We start from the raw sequence: 18,642 nt of genomic DNA, 5'->3' as shown, positions 1-18,642 counted from the left end.
CAAAAAAAAGAGAGAGAGAGAAAGAAAAATGCAAATCAAAACCACAGTGATGCACTTCACACCCAGTAGGATGTCTATAATCATTAAAAAAAAAAAAAAAAAAAGGAAGTAACACATGTTGGCAAAGATGCAGAGAAATCAGAACCCTCACTGCTGGTGGGAATGCAAAATGTCACTGTGGTAAACAATTTGGCAGTGCCTCACTAAACTAAACAGAATTACTGTATGATCCAGCAATTCCACGTCTGAGTATATAACTAACAAAATGGAAAGTGAGTGTTCAAACAAAAAGCTGTACACGAGTTTACAGCAGCCCTATTCACAACAGCTAAAAGGTTGGGAACAAGCTAGGTGTCCAACAATGAATGCACAGATAAACAAAACATGATATATTCATGCAATGGAATATTCTTCATGAAAAGAAATGAAGTACTGATAAATGTTACAATGTATGCATATAGACACGCACAATGCATGTTCAAAGGATGAACCTTGAATACATTATGCTAAGACAAAGAAGCCAGACACAAAAGGCTGCATATTGTATGGTTGCATTTGTATGAAACATCCAGATGAGGCAAATCCATAGAGACCAAAAGCAGATTCATGGTTTCTAGGCCTAGGAGTGGGGGAGAATGGGGAGTGATTGGTTAATGGGTACAGGGTCTCCTTATTTAGGGTGATGAAAATGTTTTGAAACTAGACAGTGGTGATGGTTGCACAACACTGTGAATACACTATCACTGAACTCTATGCTTTAAAATGCTTCATTTCATGTTACGTGTATTTTACCACAATAAAAAAAAAAAAATAAGTTAATTTTAGAAAGAAGAATACTGAAAATAAAAAATAAGTGACTGATTTAAAGCTCAAATGACAAGCTAAACTCCAGACTGGACACAGTCAAAGAAAAATTAGTAAACTGGAGGATCCCCTCAGGGCACAACAAAGAGAGAGAAAGCAACTGAGATACCATATCATGTACACTATTCATTTGTTTTATAGACCCTTTGCATAAAATATAAAGAGGGCCAACTAATGTATCAACATTTCTGAATTTGTAGACCCCAAATCAATACGGTTTTAAAATATTCCTATTTTAAACGTCACTGCACAAGAAAAAGGGGCTGACCCCTCAATTCACGACAAAAGTATGAAGAGGGCTCAGGAATTGAAATAAAAGGGGTAAAGGGGAATAAAGACAGGTGGGAGAAGGAGCCCAGAGAGGAAGCAGCTGAATGGGACAGCAGAGCCACTGCCTGTCCTCATCACCCTGGGCCCAGGGACGCTCGTCACACAAAATAACTGAGTGCCTACAGTGTATAAGGCACTCTGCCATTATGCAGGGTACTGGACCACCACCACAATGATGACACTGATTTTAAGGGGGCCCCAGACAGTTAGGTAGGGGAAGGAGAACTGGTAAAAGTAGGCTGTTGTTCACCTTGGAAAATCAACTAAGCCAATCAAGGAATCATGAAAAGCTAGGATTTAAAAACAAAAATGGATATGGTTTTGCCATTTGGGCAAACGGAATGTAAACTGTAGCCACAGAGATGATGCAGTTAGTCTAAGTCTGAGACCTAAAAGAGACAGGCAGAAATAAATAGGGAAGCTGGTTAGCCAATCACTGAAGAGAATGAATGAAAAGGAAGGAGTGACAGAAAACTAACTGATTTGACCAACATCAGTCACACATATGCATCACACTTCACTAGAGCCATCGGCCTGTGTCGCCATCCACCAGTCTTGCCATTTATTTACTATTATTTTTTTAAGTTTATTTATTTACTTTGAGAGAGAGAGAGAGAGACAGAGCACATGAGCAGGGGAGGGGCGGAAAGGGGGGGTGGGGGTGAGAGAGAATCCAAGCAGGCTCTCTCTGCACTACCAGCACAGAGCCCGACATGGGGCTCAAAACACAAACTGCGAGATCCTGACCTGAGCCAAAGTCAAGAGCCGGACACTTAACCAACTGAGCCACCCAGGCGCCGCTTGCCATTTATCATCAATGAAGATGTGATCCCACGTTACGATTTCCTAAATTTACATCAACAGTAATGCCTCTGGCATCACAGCCCTTGCCAAAGTATACAAAACAGGCTTCCACTGAAAGCTCACTCAGGCTGCTAACGTGCTTTATGCAGTAAAAAGAGTAGAAAATTAAACAAATCTATAAACTAAATTAAACAATAACCACAAGCAAACACTAGATGTGGGCTTCCTCCTCCTGTGCTTTCTCTTTGCATTACGAACCTTTAGGAGACCTGGACATAATGGATGCCCCACGGAGTGAACAGAGCTGAGGCAATCACAAAGCTGCTGCACTCCTGAAATGTCATTCAACGTTTTTCTAGCCCTTTGCAGCCCACAACAGATCAGTCCCCACAGAGAATACACAGGTAGCTCTTTTTAATGTCATGGCAGCTTTGGATCTGCTCAACGAAGCCTGCAGGTGATTGCTTTCCTAGGCCCATTACAAATGTCTCAGAGTTGGAACAAGAAACAGAGATCTTGAGAGCAGAGATCTCTCTTTTCAATTATTCCATTTTGGTATAACACTTACTTTTTCCTAACTATAAAAGCAATGCATGCTCAATACTCAACTTTAGGAGCATTTAATGCCTCCCACTGAACATTACTTTCAGCGCCCATCTGAAGGATGGGGATTCCCAAGGGGCTGCTGAGGGGCACATTTGAACCAGTTTCCTGGGTCCACTCAATCAGTCTGAGTGTCCAATAAAGCACCCTTAACCTCTGGCTCATCCTGCAGTAGAGGGCAAAAACTGATGAATGTATGCATTAGGTTTATCACCCCTAAAGCAATTACTGGAAGAAGAGCCAGAGAACAGGAAAAACCCTTTGAAAGCACCAGAGTTATGAACTGTGCAGGATTAAAAATGGCCACAAACTCTGACATTCCTTCTATTGCAAGGTGGGTCTACATCCCTCTCCTGGAATCTGGATGGGCTATGAGACTGCTTTGGCCAATAGCATATGGCAGAACTGATGCTGCACCCCTTTCCGGGCCTGGCCTCAGGGGGCTGGCACTTTCTTCTCCTGTCTGTTGAAACACCTGCTCCTGGAGTGCTTGTAGTGGGAGAAGCCAGCTACAATGTTAGAAATCCAATCACCCTGGGGCGCCTGGATGGCTCAGTTGGTTGAGCATCCAACTCTTGACTTTGGCTCAAGTCATGATCTCACAGTTCGTGAGTTCAAGCCCCCTGTACATCTCTGTGCTGACAGTGCAGAGCTTGCTTAGGATTCTCTCTCTCTCCTTCTCTCTGCCCCTCCCCTGCTTGCTTGCGTGCACTCTCTCTCAAAAAAAGTAAAGGAAAGAAAGAAAGAAAGAAAGAAAGAAAGAAAGAAAGAAAGAAAGAAAACTACCCTGTGACTACCAGGCTATGAGAAGCCCAAGTGATGGGGGGAGACCCTGGAGGATAAGATAAGGTGGGAGGAGGGGAGGAGCAAGATGCACACAGGCCATCTTAGAAGTAGATACCCCAGCCCCAGCTAATATTAAATGGATCAGAGACAAGTGCCCAGCCAAGCCCCCCCTCAATTTCTGACCCACAAAAGGAAAACAGGATGGTTATTTTTAAGCCACTGAATTTTGGGGTGGTGTGTTATGCAGCAATAGCTAACAGGAGCAAAAGGCAAGGTAGGCAAGTTCTTGAGAAGAGGAGATGCCCTCACAAAGCCAAAGGGTCAGGCGGCCAGCCAAATGAGAGCAGAGTGGGGGTGTGCCACAGCAAAAGCAAAGAGGGTTCCAAACAGACTACACCCAAACAGGCCAAAAGTGCTGAGAATTCTGGTCATGTAGGTGTGTGCGTCAGCCTGGTTTTCAAGGACCAACTCAAGGCCAACTGGGGCAGAGCAGGCCTCAAAGAGCCATTTGGGATAATTATGCCACTAGCCCCTCCCTCCCAGGTGCCCAGAAAAGAGACACAGGTGAAAAGGACACCCTCATTAATTGCGCACACATCTATGACAGTCCCCTCACCATCCCCTCTATCCCCACTGCTAGGACTGCCTACTCCTCTTGCCCACACCCCTTCTATTTATCCCACCTCCCCACGGCTACCAAAAAAGCAACTGAAGGACATACAATGGCACTTTCAGTAGCCTTCCAAGAGCCACTTCTTCCATCCCCCTTCCCAAGAGCCCCAGACCTCCACTGTGACTCCAGTGGTCCTCAGGAAGTCAACTCCATAGGCCACGAAACACATGACCTAAGCTGAGCCCTGCAGTCCATCCCATACTGGTTCAGAGTTGACATACAACCTACGCTGGCCCAAAGTGACCTTCAGGACTTCTGCTTGACATGAAGAGACAAAGGCTCGTTCTCCTTGGGATGGTAAGTTGTGAAGACTGCAATCATCATGGCCATCCTGCAGAAGGCCAGCCTGAAGACAAGGCTAACACACATGGGAGAAAGCAGGGCTCAGCGAATCCCAGAGAAACAGTCACAGCAATGACAGAAGGAATGCAGTGCAAGCTGAACCTGAACTCATCATACCTCTGCATTCTTCAGTCATATAGCAATAAACCCTGTTTCATTTAAGTCTGGCAGGGGTCCAAGTGGGCGGGGGTCCAAGTGGAAGAGTTGTGGCTGGTGAGGAAATGCCTGAAAGCACATGAGCACTGGGTGTGAGCACTGGGTGGGAGGGACAATCTTCCCTCTATTCAATCCTTAAAAAGTAAGAGAAACAATAAAATTTAAAATAAAGTTCAATCACTGAAGAGGAAGGGAGTGAAAATAAATGCTAAATCTAACTAAATCAACAGCCAACACATGAAAGCAACCTAAGTGTCTACTGATAGATGAAAGCATAAAAAAGATGTGGTCTGGGGAGGGGGGCGGTGGGGGGGCGGGGGGGCCCCCCAGGGTCGTGGGATCGAGCCCTGCATCAGGCTCCATGCTGAGCGTGGAGTCTGCTCTAGATTCTCTCTCTCCCTCTGCCCCTCCCCTGCTCGTATGCTCTCTCTGGAAAAAAAAAAAAAAAAAAATTAAGAATAATAATAACAAAACCATTTTAAAAAAGGATGTGATATATATACACAATAGAATACTATTCAGCCATAAGAAAAGAAGGAAATCCTTCCATTTGCAAGAACATGGATGGACATTAAGGGCTTTCAATCAGACAGAAAAAGACAAATACTATACAATCTCACTTATACATGGAGTCTAAAAAACCAATCTCATAGATACAGAGAACAGATTGGTGGTTGCCAGAGGCAGGGGGTGGAGAGTGGGTAAAATGGATGAAGCTGGTCAAAAGGTTCAAACTTCCAATTGTAAGATAAATAAATTCTGGGATATAAGATATGGCATAATGACCAAAGTTAACAATACTGTATCACATATTTGAAAGTTGCTAGGAGAGTAGATCTTAAAAGTTCTCATCACAGGGGCGCCTGGGTGGCTGGTTAAGCATCCAACTCTTGACCTTGGCTCAGGTCATGATCTCACAGTTCGTGAGTTCAAACCCCAAGTTGGGCTCTGTACTGACAGTACTGAGCCTGCCTGCGATTCTCTCTCCTTCTTCTCCTACTGACGCTCCCACCACCCCCCTCAAAAATAAATAAATAAACTTTGTTCTGGTTGAATTACTTATTTTTGAGAGAGAGCATGCACGCATGTGTGCAAGCGGGGGTGGGGGGGGGGGGGGAGGGAGAGAGAGAGAGAAAATGAATGAATGAATATCCCAAGCAGGTTCCACGCAGTCAGTGCAGACCCCAACATAGGGCTCGATCTCACAAATCATTAGATCATGACCTGAGGGGAAATCAAATGCGACACTTAACTGACTGAGCCACCCAGGTAACCCAAATAAATAAAGCTAAAAAAAAAAAAGTTCTTATCACAAGAAAAGTAAAACTGTAACTATGTGAGATGATGAACATTAACTGAACTAACATTAGTGATCATTTCACAATATACCCACATATCAAATCATCATGTGGTACAACTAAAACTAATGCTAAAACTAACATATGTCAATTGTATCTCAGTAAAACTAGAAAAAAAATTTAATTTTTTCCAAAAAACAAATTAAACTACTTTAAGTCTTAAAATTGCTGAAGTGGCCCTGAGAATCCTAAAATAAAGAAAATATAGGGGCGCCTGGGTGGCTTAGTCGGATAAGCATCCGACTTCAGCTCAGGTCATGATCTCACGGTTTGTGGGTTTCAGCCCCACATCAGGCTCTGCACTGATAGCTCAGAGCCTGGAGCCTGCTTCAGATTCTGTGTCTCACCTCTCTCTCTCCCCTCCCCCACTTGTGCTCTCTTTATTTTAAATAAAATAAACTTTAAAAGAAAAAAAAGAAATAAAATGTATTCATTAGCAATTTGTTTGTGTTCCAACATCCCTTCAGCTCTCGGGGGGGGGGGGGCTCTACATATTGGAGCTGGAAGCCAAAAACTCAAAATTAACCAAAACACAGCAAGTGTGTACAACATGCTCTCTGCATCTTGTTCCATCAAAGACCACAAAAGAGATAAAAAGCTGAAAGAACAAGAGAGACCCTACTGATATCACTGTAGTTGTTTCTGAAAGCCCGAAGGACTTGGAAATAAATTGATTAAAACTTTTTGAATAAATCACATCAATTTTTCATCAAAACAATCAGATATATCATATCCCCACAAACTTAAACTGTGACCCATTATAAAATTATATTGTTAACAGTACACTGCTTCAGGCACTTCACAGAATTACCTGGACAAAATACACATCATTTCAAAAAGTAAAAGGCACATGGGTGCCTGGGTGGCTCAGTTGGTTAAGTGCCCAACTCTTGATTTCAGCTCAAGGTCATAATCTCACAGTTCATGAGTTCGAGCCCCACATCAGCTCCATGCTGACAGTGCAGAGCCTGCTTTGGATTCTCTCTCTCCCTGTCTTTCTGCCCCTCTCTGACTCATGCAGTGCTCATGTGCTCTCTGTCTCTCTCAAAATAAATAAGTAAACTTTATTTAAAAAGTAACAGGAACACAAAACACCTAATACTACACAAAACACTCCTCTTTAAGGACTCAGGTGAATGCTCATTTGTTTTCACTTGGGCATTCCTTAACAAGCACCAGTGTTCCGCCACCTAAAATGCCTTCACTTACACTCTTATGGTATTCCTTGTGCTCGTCCTTTCAAGGGACTTCAGAGTGTTCCAAAATTTGTCTGAGATTACTCAGCAATGGGATGATTCTACAAATACCAATCAGAGGAGACAATGATGACACCATTTAATCCCCAGCTCAGCAAAGAAAAATAATTATTCAGAAGACTTAACTACTGAATTTTGGAAGAAATATGTTTGCAGCAAGGCCATGCAGAAGGAACCCCGTTGACACAGGGTGGGAGAAAACACTGGAGACATCCATGACCAGACTTGTGAATGGAGCTCTAAACTTGGATTATTTCCAGAAGAGGCAAATACATTCCGTTCAACCAGGACCCAAGTAAAGAGTGGGATTTAAGGCAGGGATGTCCTGATCATGGCAAAGAGACACCTTACACAAGTGAGAAATAAGATAAAAGGAAATGCCAAAGAGGAATAGGAATATCACTCTTCTAAACGTAAGTAATCTGATGAGCTGATAATCCTCAATGTGGGGCTTTGCTACAGAGCTTCAAAATTAGGCAGTAACTTTTCTTACTTAAGGTTGAAAACAGATACAATAAATAAGGGATCAGGGTTTGTTTCTTCCAGAGAAAGTCAAAGTATAGGAGATACCACAGAGTTAACTGTTAACAACTCTTAGATGTCTATAAAAGGGTATGATGGCAGCAAAAGAAACTGTAATTAGATATTGAGACATTCTTAGGAAAGTCTCACACTGAGATGTATTACCAAAGGAGGCTAAACATTCTAATAACTGAAGAAAAAGACAAAACATGATGGTATCAAATGCAATCTGCCCTCCAGAAACCTGAAAACAGACTAGAAATGAATGGTCCCCTTTTTAAAAAGACACATAGTTTCAGATTCATAATTCTCCCGTAAACCAAGACCACTAGAGCAAGGCATTTTCTAGACTAAATCTCAAACTAGGTTGGCATTCCTTCCAATAAACAGTTAAGTAAAGACCTAAACCTTCACTATCCAATATGATAGCCATTACACACACACAGCTATTGGGTACTTGAAATGTGGCTGGTCCAAATTTAGATGGGCTATATGTATAAACTACACACCAGATTTAGATGACTTTAGCACAAAAAAAAGAATGAAAATTATCTCAATAACTTTTTATATTGATTAAAAGGTGAAATCATACTATTTTGGATATACTGAGTTAAATAAAATATACTTTTAAAATTAATTCCAGGGGCGCCTGGGTGGTTCAGTCAGTTAAGCATCTGACTCTTGACATCAGCTTAGGTCATGATCTCCCGGTTCGTGATTTCAAGTCCCACATTGGACTCTGCGCTGACAAGTGTGGAGCCTGCTTGGGATTCTCTTCTTCTCTCTCTGCCCCTTCCCTGCTCATGTTCTTTCTCTCTCTCTCAAAATAAGTAAATAAACTTTTAAATAAATAAGTAAATAAAACTAAATAAAATTAATTTCACTTGTTTCTTTTTACTTTTTTTTAATATGGCTACTAGAAATTTAAAATGACACGTGGCTATAGGGCGCCTGGGTGGCTCAGTCAGTTAATCGTCTGACTTCGGCTCAGGTCATGATCTCACAGTTCAGGGATTTGAGTCCCACATGGGGCTCTATGCTGACAGCTCAGAGTCTGGAGCTTGCTTCAGATTCTGTGTCTCTGTCTCTCCCTGCTTCTCCCTCACTCATGCTCTGTCTTTCTCTCTTTCTTTCTCTCTCTCTCTCAAAAATAAATAAAAAAAATTTTTAAATAAAATGCCACTTGACTCACATTTGTACCTGCATTGTCTTCTCTATCAGACATCATAAGCAAGCAACATTAAACACCACTATATCAAACACACTTCTGGGTTGCTAAATATTTCAAATGTGAACAGAAGAATGAAAAAGGGTGGGGTGCCTGGGTGACTCAGCTGGTGAAGCGTTGCCTCTTGATTTTGGCTCAGGTCATGATCTCACGGTTCGTGGAATCACATCCCAAATGGGGCTCTGCGCTGACAGCAAGGAGCCTGCTTGGAATTCTCTCTCTCCCTCTCTCTGCCCCTCCCTCACACATGCAGGCACTCACAGTCTCTCTCTCCCAAAATAAATAAATAAACATTAAAAAAATAAAGAATGAAAAAGAGTAAACAGTATCCGTGGCATTCAGAGAACTCCTACCACAACAGCAGTAGCAGCAGCCACTACGTTGTTATAAGTGATAAGCACAAACAACAAACTTTCTGGAAAAAGAGATGCCATAATCGCAGATTCTCTTTTCGACCTGCCTAGAAGTATGCCAGAAACTCTCCTCTTGGGCAGCTCACCCTTCTGCCTACCTTTGATGAGCTCCGGCCTGTAGGTCTTGCGCAGCTGCTCCAGGAAGCTGTTGTAGAAGCTTTCTGCCTGCTCTGTGGGCATTGCCAGGTGAAAGTCAGGCTTGTTCCCCTTGAGCACGCACTGGAGGGTGAACTGGCTGATGCACAGCACCTCATACTGTTTGTCCATCACACTCTTCGACCAGTGTTTCCCACTCTCATCCTCAAACACACGCAGGTTTAAAATCTTTCTGACCCTAAGCAGGAAAACAGTGGTTAGAGAAACCTGAAGAATCATAAGCTCCCAACACACTCCATACCCCCAAAGTGTCACCTGTTGAAAAAGAACATAACGACAAACTCCTCTACCTCAGTAAAAAGAGCACCAGCTTCCAAGTCAGGTAGCCTAGATGATTTTTTTTTTAATTTTTTTCTAATGTTTATTTATTTTCGAGAGATAGAGAGACAGAGCATGAGCAGGGGAGGGGCAGAGAGAGAGACACAGAATCCGAAACAGGCTCCAGGCTCTGAGCTGTCAGCACAGAGCCTGACGTGGGGCTTGAACCCATCAACGGCGAGATCATGACCTGAGCCAAAGTCAAACACGTAACCAACTGAGCCACCCAGGCGCCCCAGGTAGCATAGATTCTAATTTGAATTCAGGCTTTTTGCTAAATACATGTTCATGATCTTAGGCAAGTCAGTGAATTATCAGAGCTCCAGACCCTATGTGTACGATGAACAACTGGACATTTTTTAAATGGATAAATGGTGCCCAGATCATACTGCTCAAACTGGAAACAGAAATCATTCATAAGAAAACAAGTTCCGTTTTGCATTAAGAGAATGGTTCATGGATATAGCAGCAAATAGGGACCGAGGCTGTTGGGTTCAGCTCTGCTGCTGACTTGGTGGGTATCATCTGACAAATTACTCTTCCTTGGCCCCCTCATCTGAAACACAGAGATAACCACATTAAATCAAACAGGACAGACAAAAAAAGTAACAGGGGCTCACTTCACAGAAACAAAATATCATGGAAGTTCCCAGTGTATGTATATACATAATTCAGATAGCTAGGCAGGTAGAAATACAGAGCTACAGATATATCCAGTACATATCCCATTCAAACAGAAATGACTTAGAAATCCGCCTCTTACATGTGCTCCAGTTCCTTCTGTGTATCTTCCAGAGAAATACCCAGCAACACACAGATTCCCCGTCCAATTGCACTTATTTGCTCTCCTCCAACTAGAAAGGAAACAAAAGAGGAAAGAAACTCAGAACCAAACAGGTGCCATGATGAACTTTTAAGTAACCACAAGAATGTTTAAACATCACACATACTTCTTAGAACTTCTTTGGTAAAGTCAGTGGGTATTGAAAAATGAGTTTCATAAATGCAGTAAGACTATCAAGATTTAGGTCCTTTCTGATTTTATATCTGGAATGAACGAGCTAACAACCATTAAGCTAACTTTTAGGGCCACATTTTCTTCTGTGTTACCTTGGGCAGGATACCTCAAACTTTCCATGATAGAGTTTGCCTATCTGTAAAAACACAAGAGTTTTCCTCCCCAGGGAATCCAGCCCAGCTGCACTAATTCTCTGAAAGGAGATGCTTGCTTTTCTTCAGAATTAGCAAATATGGTACATAATATACAGATAGTACAAAATAATAAACATTTATGTCAGAAAAAGAATTTTTCTACTTACTGCAAGAAGATAAATATATACACAAACCATAGTTTAAAAGTTAAGCTTCAAGTCAGCAAACTTCTATTATGTCCTAGTTTAGTACTCAAGTTTGTATTCTAAGCCAATGACCTCCAAATCCCTTTCAATCATGTACCTCATCCACAAAAAAACAAATCTCTAAACATATATTCCAAACATTTGTGCATGTATTTATAGTCAAATGCATAGCTCTACCACCATTAGGCAGTATCTCAGTGCTGGTTCAGTTCTTAAGCTAAGATCCATCATTGTTACAGTGAACCTAAATCCATATTTCAAATGTTAATCTTCATAACTGTCCATATTTTTGGCCAACTTTTTGCCAAATCTCATCATGTTACTGACATCTTGTTATTTTACCATCTATTAACCTAACATTCCAATCGGGAGAAGGGTCAACTCTGCCATTTTCTTGTTTGCGTCTGCTAGATAATATCTATAAATATATCTGAAAAGGCATCATAGACTGTAACATGTTATAATATCCAGCAAGTTAAGGAAAGAATGAGAACCCCCCCCCTTCCTTCAGCCTGACAAGGGATCACCTGCTATGCAGACCCCAGGGAAGCATCAGCATCAACCCATTCCAAACAAAGTATCAGTAAAGCTTAATTTCTCTTCTTTTTATGCTAAAAAAATATTTTCTTCTGTGCTACTTTTCTTACAATGGACTATGAATGATTTACTGTCCTTTGAGCCAATGACTCAGAAGCTGAAACAGGAATAATCTACCTGAAATAAGCAGTAAACAACTGGGGTGGCTGGCTTGTTGCTTTAGAACACAATCAAGCTTTATTTGTGCTTTAAATAAATCAATATTATTTTCTTACAATATCAAAATATTTTTCAAATTTTCCCCATAGTATGTTTTAAAAGCTTAAAAAGAATGGTTATTGAGTTATATCCACCATTAAACTAATGCATACACAACATAGAAAATTTGGAAAATATAAGAAACAGGAAGGAAAAAAGAACACCCAAAGACAAGCGCTTCAATATTTCAATAATTTCCCTTTGATATTTTCTCTATTCATACGTTTTACTTTATATTTGTTTTCAATTACTGCAATAACATACATAAATTTTTGTGTTCCACCTTTTCTCTTAACATTGCATAAGTAGGGGCGCCTGGGTGGCGCAGTCGGTTAAGCGTCCGACTTCAGCCAGGTCACGATCTCGCGGTCCGTGAGTTCGAGCCCCGCGTCAGGCTCTGGGCTGATGGCTCGGAGCCTGGAGCCTGTTTCCGATTCTGTGTCTCCCTCTCTCTCTGCCCCTCCCCCGTTCATGCTCTGTCTCTCTCTGTCCCAAAAATAAATAAAAAAAAAAAACGTTGAAAAAAAAAAATTAAAAAAAAAAAAAAAAAAAAAACATTGCATAAGGATTTTTTCACGTTATAAGATTTTCCTAAACATCTTTTAATAGTTGCATCCCATCAAGTGGAACAGTTGCATTCCATCCAATGGACCAACTAACCATCTCATTTGGCTGGATATATGGCTTGTTTCAAAATTCTCACTTCAATAAATAACACTGTGGTGAAAATCTTTGAATACTAGACTTTACATTTTACAATTTAAAGCAGTTTTAGGTTCACAACAAAACTGAGCAAAGGTATAGAGATTCCCCTATACTCACTGCCCCCATAATGCATAGCTTCCCCATTGTCAACATCCCCCACCGAAGGGGAACATTCCCTACAATTGATGAACCTGCACTGGCACAACATTATCATTCAAAGTCCATAGTTTACATTAGGGTTCACTCTTGATGTGATATTCTATAGATTTGTTGGACAAATATATAATGACATGTATCCACCTTACATTATCATAGAGTAGTTTCACTGCCCTGTAAGAATGCTCCATGCTCTGCTATTCATTCCTCTAAATCTTTTCCTATAATTAGGATTCTCTTCTTAGAATATTCTCAAAAGCAGAATCAGTATTTAAAGTGATTCAAATCACTATCTGAGGAGTTTCAACATTTTTATAATGTATTATTGCTTTAATAAGAAACAAACTATGCCCCAAAGCCTGTATGTGACACAGTTAGCTGCTCTCTTATGCTAGAGTAGTTTTGCTCCCCACCTCCAGCGACAAGTAGAAGAACCAGAAGGTTCAAAAGGATCTTTTATTATAGGCAAATGGATTTTCAAGGGAAAAAAACTTGAGAATCGCCATTTTAGGCAACAGATCACAGGACTAGAAAAGACCTGAGATCTTTGGTCAATTTCCCATGTATACTGGCATCACCTCTGACCACTTCTTTGAGAAGAATTCACAACCTCTCAAATTAACTCATTCATTCAAACGCATTTCAGAACCTCTTCCCAACATGATTCTATTCAAATTTTAGCTGCTGAAGCTGAGGAATGGGACATGGTTACCACACTTTGCTGCCTGTGTAACCAAACAAATACATTTAAAGTGTTCCATAATAAAGCTTTTAAAATTAGATTATCACAATAACCATGCTAAGGCATCAAAATGTGCTTGACCAATCTCATTAAGTGAGCCTGCCATATAATAAAATATGAATCCTAACACTGTAGTCTGTCCCAACCATAAAATCAGAAGTGACATTTTAGAACCTCTGAAATAAAATGCCATTCATGTACAACCACATTTCAGTGAAGCCAGTCACATTCTAAAGGAATCAGAAAATGTCTTTCCATTACAATTGAACTAGAAGGCCTGCCTACCTTGAAGGTCCCTCCAGCACTGAGAAAGAATTCCATTTTATTCAAAACCTTCCCACAATTAATACCTGTATCTTTTTTTAATACCCTTAACTTGTTTAACAGGCAGGTTTGTTGGTTTTTAACAAGAGCATACAATTTAAATTGTAAATTAAAATCAAACAATTTAGCAAATCTCACAAAACACATGTTTTCAATATTCCAGATCAGCAGAATGAAGAGTTCAAGTAAGAGAAGATTAAAATTCTCCAAACTTCACTCATTGGTGATGACCATATGGAGTAGAATGTAAAATTTTGCTCAAAGAGGCAAAAAATCTCCTCATCTACTAATGTTCCCAGTTTCCGTGAATTTAAATATTAACTGAAATGCCAAAAAACCTTCGTTTTAAAATCCCATAAATCCCAATGCTATTCTGTTCCTTGCTATTTCAGGACCATATCCAAAACGAGTTAACAGAACACCTTAGAAATCACTAGGCAGGGTTGAAAAGTAGACCCTCTGATGTAAATATATGGTTTTCCTGGGTTTGGTTGTTTCTTTACGGGATTCTGTTGCTTCGTTTTTTTTAGATTTATACTTTTATGGACATAAGAACATGTACTTGGTGTAGACTCGGCTGGAAGAAAAGTCTATCTGGAAATACTTGGACTGAGACAATACTATAATTCTGCAAAAACAAAACAAAACAAACCGAAGTCTAGAAGACAATCTAAAATTAGTCATTAATTTTTTTTAACATCTTTTTAACTGGGTTTGTTTTTAAAACGACTACCTTATATACATTAATCATCTGCACCCCTGATGTTCAAACTAGACTACAGTAGATCCAGCGATGACTAATGGTCGGGTGGCTTGGTCCACAAGAAACTGGTGGCAAAGAGAAACATTTCATCCAAGATTCTTTAGATTCTGACCCCATCCCTGCAGGGTTAGGCGAGTGAGAGGTGTCCTCACGCGGGGAACATTCTGTCTTATGGGGCGCTGGTCACGTGTACATAACTGTCACAACCGTAAGAACAACTCTTCATATCTGTGCATTTTATTGGCAGTCAAGCTCCATAAACATTGGGACATTTAGACAATGGGCAAAAATAGGAAATTTAAAATAGAACATTATAAAGGGGAGGGGGAGGGGGTCCTTGCTCCGGAAATGCTGCCTACGTGTTGTTTGTGCAACATTCCACCGAAGAACGGGCCGCGGGGATGCTCGGAAATTCTTCCACCCGGTAGTCAGGACCAAAACAAACAAACAAACAAAAACAAAAAACAAAACAAACAAAAACCGGTAATAATAAGGCGCGTTTAGCGTGAACCCAAAACGGAGCCCTGCAGCCAGGGCCGCGCCGGGGCCCGCCGGGCACGTGGACGGCTCTGCAGCCGCGGCGACGCCCGGAGCCGGCCCGGGGACTTGGGGCTGCGGGGGCCGAGCTCGCCAGGGCCGCTGGCGGCTGGAAGGGCCCCGGGGACGGCGCGGGGGAACCCTCGCGGGGGCGGCCGGGGACAGCCGGGAGCGGGGTCAGGGGTGGCTCCTCCCGGGCCCGGCCCCGGCCCCGCCCGACTGACCTGTGACGCTGGCCCGGGTGACGCGCTGCACCACGGCTTTCATGGCGGCGGTTGGGGCGAGTGGGGCGGCGCCGCGCTCCTTCCGGCCTCGCGACTCTGCGTGCGGCTCAGTGGCCGGCGCCCTCTGGGGGTGACACCAGGAAGCGCGCCGGATGGCCCAGTCAGACCCGGTTGGCGGCGGCCCTCCTACGTTGGCCACGCCCACCTACAGGTTGGCCTCGCCTGCATAGGTCACGCCCACCTGGTGATAGGCCCCGCCCCTCCCTCAGTCCCGCCCAGGCCACAGGTGGGCCCAGCTCGGACCCTGGGACCCAGAAACCCGCGCCCAGCTGTCACCCCCTACCCAGACTCAGTTGTGCCCAAACCGCAGTTTCTGCACCGGATGTTTCTCACATCTCCGACCTAAGAGCCAATCATCCCTAAATCCCAGCTTTGTTCTGAATCCTAATCCCGTGTTCCTCCTTCCACCCTTCCGTCCAGATGTTCCCAAATTCCTTTTCTCTTGTTTTCCTGCCTCAGTGCTTCTCAGAAACCAGACAGAACAGAATCTGCTGCCTAAAATAGCCATTTAACTACAGTATGTAAGTATTCATTCGACTTAACCATGCCATGGTAGTGCGGAGATACATGATCCTGTAATACTCGTTTCTCTAATACTAATACTTAGCAGCTCCCCCATCCAGGGTTGTTAGAGGAGGTTTAAATAAAATAGACTGTGTAAAAATGATTTGAAAGCCACAAAGGACTGTACAAGTATTACCCTAACAAATTATTATCACTGATAAAAATAAAGCCCCTTTCCGTGTGCCTTCTAGTTATTACTGGGTATTAAGAACAGGCTATCCCAAAACATGGCACGTTGGCATATTGAATAATGGAGCTTGAGAAAGAGGCAGAAGCAGGAAAGTCACTCTGACCTTCCTCCCACCCTTCTATCCTGAAACAGGCCATAAACCCATAGGTGAGAGGTGCACTCGTATCTCCAAAGACAAAGGGATGGCAAGAACAAACAGGCCTTTCAAAGTTTCCTCCAGTTTACTATGCTTACCTCATACTCCTTGGCCTGTCATATTCCTCCATGATGTCCACTCTCCATCAAAAATAGCGTAAAAGGGGTGCCTGGGTGCCTCAGTCGGTTGGGCGTCTGACTTTGGCTCAGGTCATGATCTCACCGTTCATGGATTCCAGCCCTGTGCTTGAAGAGCATTCGTTGGCCTCTGTGCTGACAGCTCAGAGCCTGGAGCCTACTTTGGATTCTGTGTCTCCCTCTCTCTCTGCCCCTCCCCTGCTCAGACTCTGTCTCTCTCTCTTAAAAAAAAATAAACATCTTTAAAAAATGTTTAATAAAATAATAAAAAATAAATAGCATAAGAATACACAGGTCTGTTTCTTCAGGTCTTCATTTTCTTATGAAGGCCACTCTGTCATGTAAAATTTAAATAACTATTTGTACTTTTCTCTTTCAAAATAAATAAACTTAAAAATTTGTTAAAAACTTGAAAGGGGTCTTGAGGTAAAATGTTTAAGCTCTGCTGATTTAATGTAAACAAATTTCAGATTTTAAGTTTTTCTCACTCCTAGGGTCTCTGGTTGGGTCTGACAATTAAACTGACAAAGATTAACTGGAGAACCAGTGCGTTGGAGGGGGCTGGACAAAGGATCCGAAGAGGGCTCTCAGCTGAGGGCTCAAACTTACAAACTGTCAGAGCTGAATCAATTAAGCAACCAACTGAGCCACCCAGGTGCCCCATATTTTTAATTTTTTTTAAGAAACTCTGCCCCCAATGACTCCAAGAGTCACATGTTTTACCTACTGAGCCAGCCAGGCACAACCACGTCAAGACCCCTTTACATTACTAAAAACTATGGAACACCCCAAATAGCGTTTGCTTATCTAGCTTATATCCAAGGAGATTTACTATATTAGAAATTACAACTAAGAAAAATTGTTAAATATTGATTTCTATAATATTTACAAACAACACGAATAAGGGGCACCTGGGTGGCTCAGTTGGTTAAGCATCCAACTCTTGATATCAGCTCAGGTCATAATCTCACAGTCATGCTGGGCATGGAGTCTGCTTAAGAGTCTCTCTCTCCCTGAAAAACAAATAATCCAGTGAAGAAATGGACAGAAGACATAAATAGACACTTCTCTAAAGAAGACATCCAAATGCAACAGGCACATGAAAAGATGCTCAATGACACTCCTCATCAGGGAAATACAAATCAAAACCACACTGAGATACCACCTCATGCCAGTCAGAGTGGCTAAAATGAACAAATCAGGAGACTATAGACGCTGGAGAGGATATGGAGAAACGGGAACCCTCTCGCACTTTTGGTGGGAATGCAAACTGGTGCATTCTGTCTGGGCCAAATCTGTCGTTTTGGAAATGATGATAGATCATGTAATTCATCTTAAAAACTCTAATTCAGTGCTTAAGATTCTCTGTGTTCCTCTGCCTCTCTCCCCATCTTGCGTTCTCTCTCTCTCAAAAAAAAAAAAAAAAAAAAAAAGTTTGAATAAAAGTCTAATTCAGGGTAAAGCAGAGCTCCCCTGAGTGTTTAAAGCCAACACTCTGCATGCTAGAGCACTCTGGAGCACAGTGTCCCCCCAAAAGCTTATTTTTCAGCCCCAGTAGGTGGATCTCGATGGCTTAGGAGAACCTTAACTGTTGCTTCTTTGACTGCTGCCACTTAGATATATTTCTGGTTCCATCAGTACACAATTGGGTATGATTTTCTTCTCTGAAAATAGACAAAGGTCAGGAGAGTCTCATGTTCATTTTGACATATGCTGAATCTGTGACAGAAAAAATACATAAACGTGGCAAGATAGCCCTCTGATACGCTATCACCAGAAAGACCCTGTTAGAAATAAGCCCATCAACCCAATCAAAGGAGAGACATGGAGACTCAGAGCATGGTGAAGTGAGGCTTTAATCAACATTCTTGTAAGAGCAGGTGTCTGACGGACAGGCACACTCCGGGCAGTTACAACAGACAATTTATCTCCTAGCATGCAAGTCCCTCCCCTGGTTCCTTATTGGCTGAGTACTACAGAGGTTACAGCCTTACCCAGATGTTGCTTATGCGCATCTAAGGCAAAAAGTAGTCCGACTGGAACAAATGTACATTCCCTGAGGTGATGTAGAGACTTTCAGTCCCTCCTCCCTTTGTTCTTTGGCGCATGCTCATTGCAAAGCCAGCAAAAATAAGCCCACAA

The 18,642-nt window shown here is 42.2% G+C and overlaps 1 protein-coding gene across 2 annotated transcripts in view; it reads right to left on the bottom strand.

Moving 5' to 3' along the window:
• The window catches only part of DTD1 (D-aminoacyl-tRNA deacylase 1), a 194,069-nt gene extending 178,533 nt beyond the window's left edge, over positions 1-15,536 (bottom strand). The window contains exons 1-3 of one of the 2 annotated variants that reach the window (XR_007462153.1): positions 15,414-15,536; positions 10,573-10,663; positions 9,434-9,669 (exon numbers count right to left, since the gene is read on the bottom strand). Coding sequence is in view for 1 of the 2 variants with exons in the window: in XM_049651199.1 (XP_049507156.1) it covers positions 9,434-9,669; positions 10,573-10,663; positions 15,414-15,456 (370 nt within the window). In the remaining variant the exon portion in view is untranslated. The remainder of the gene's footprint in view (positions 1-9,433; positions 9,670-10,572; positions 10,664-15,413) is intronic. The other variant, XM_049651199.1, reaches the window with a different exon arrangement.
• Positions 15,537-18,642: the final 3,106 nt, after the last annotated feature.

The sequence above is a fragment of the Panthera uncia genome (genome assembly GCF_023721935.1).
Source record: "Panthera uncia isolate 11264 chromosome A3 unlocalized genomic scaffold, Puncia_PCG_1.0 HiC_scaffold_11, whole genome shotgun sequence".
Taxonomy (NCBI): Eukaryota; Metazoa; Chordata; class Mammalia; order Carnivora; family Felidae; genus Panthera; species Panthera uncia.
This window is presented reverse-complemented; position numbering and strand designations above follow the sequence as displayed.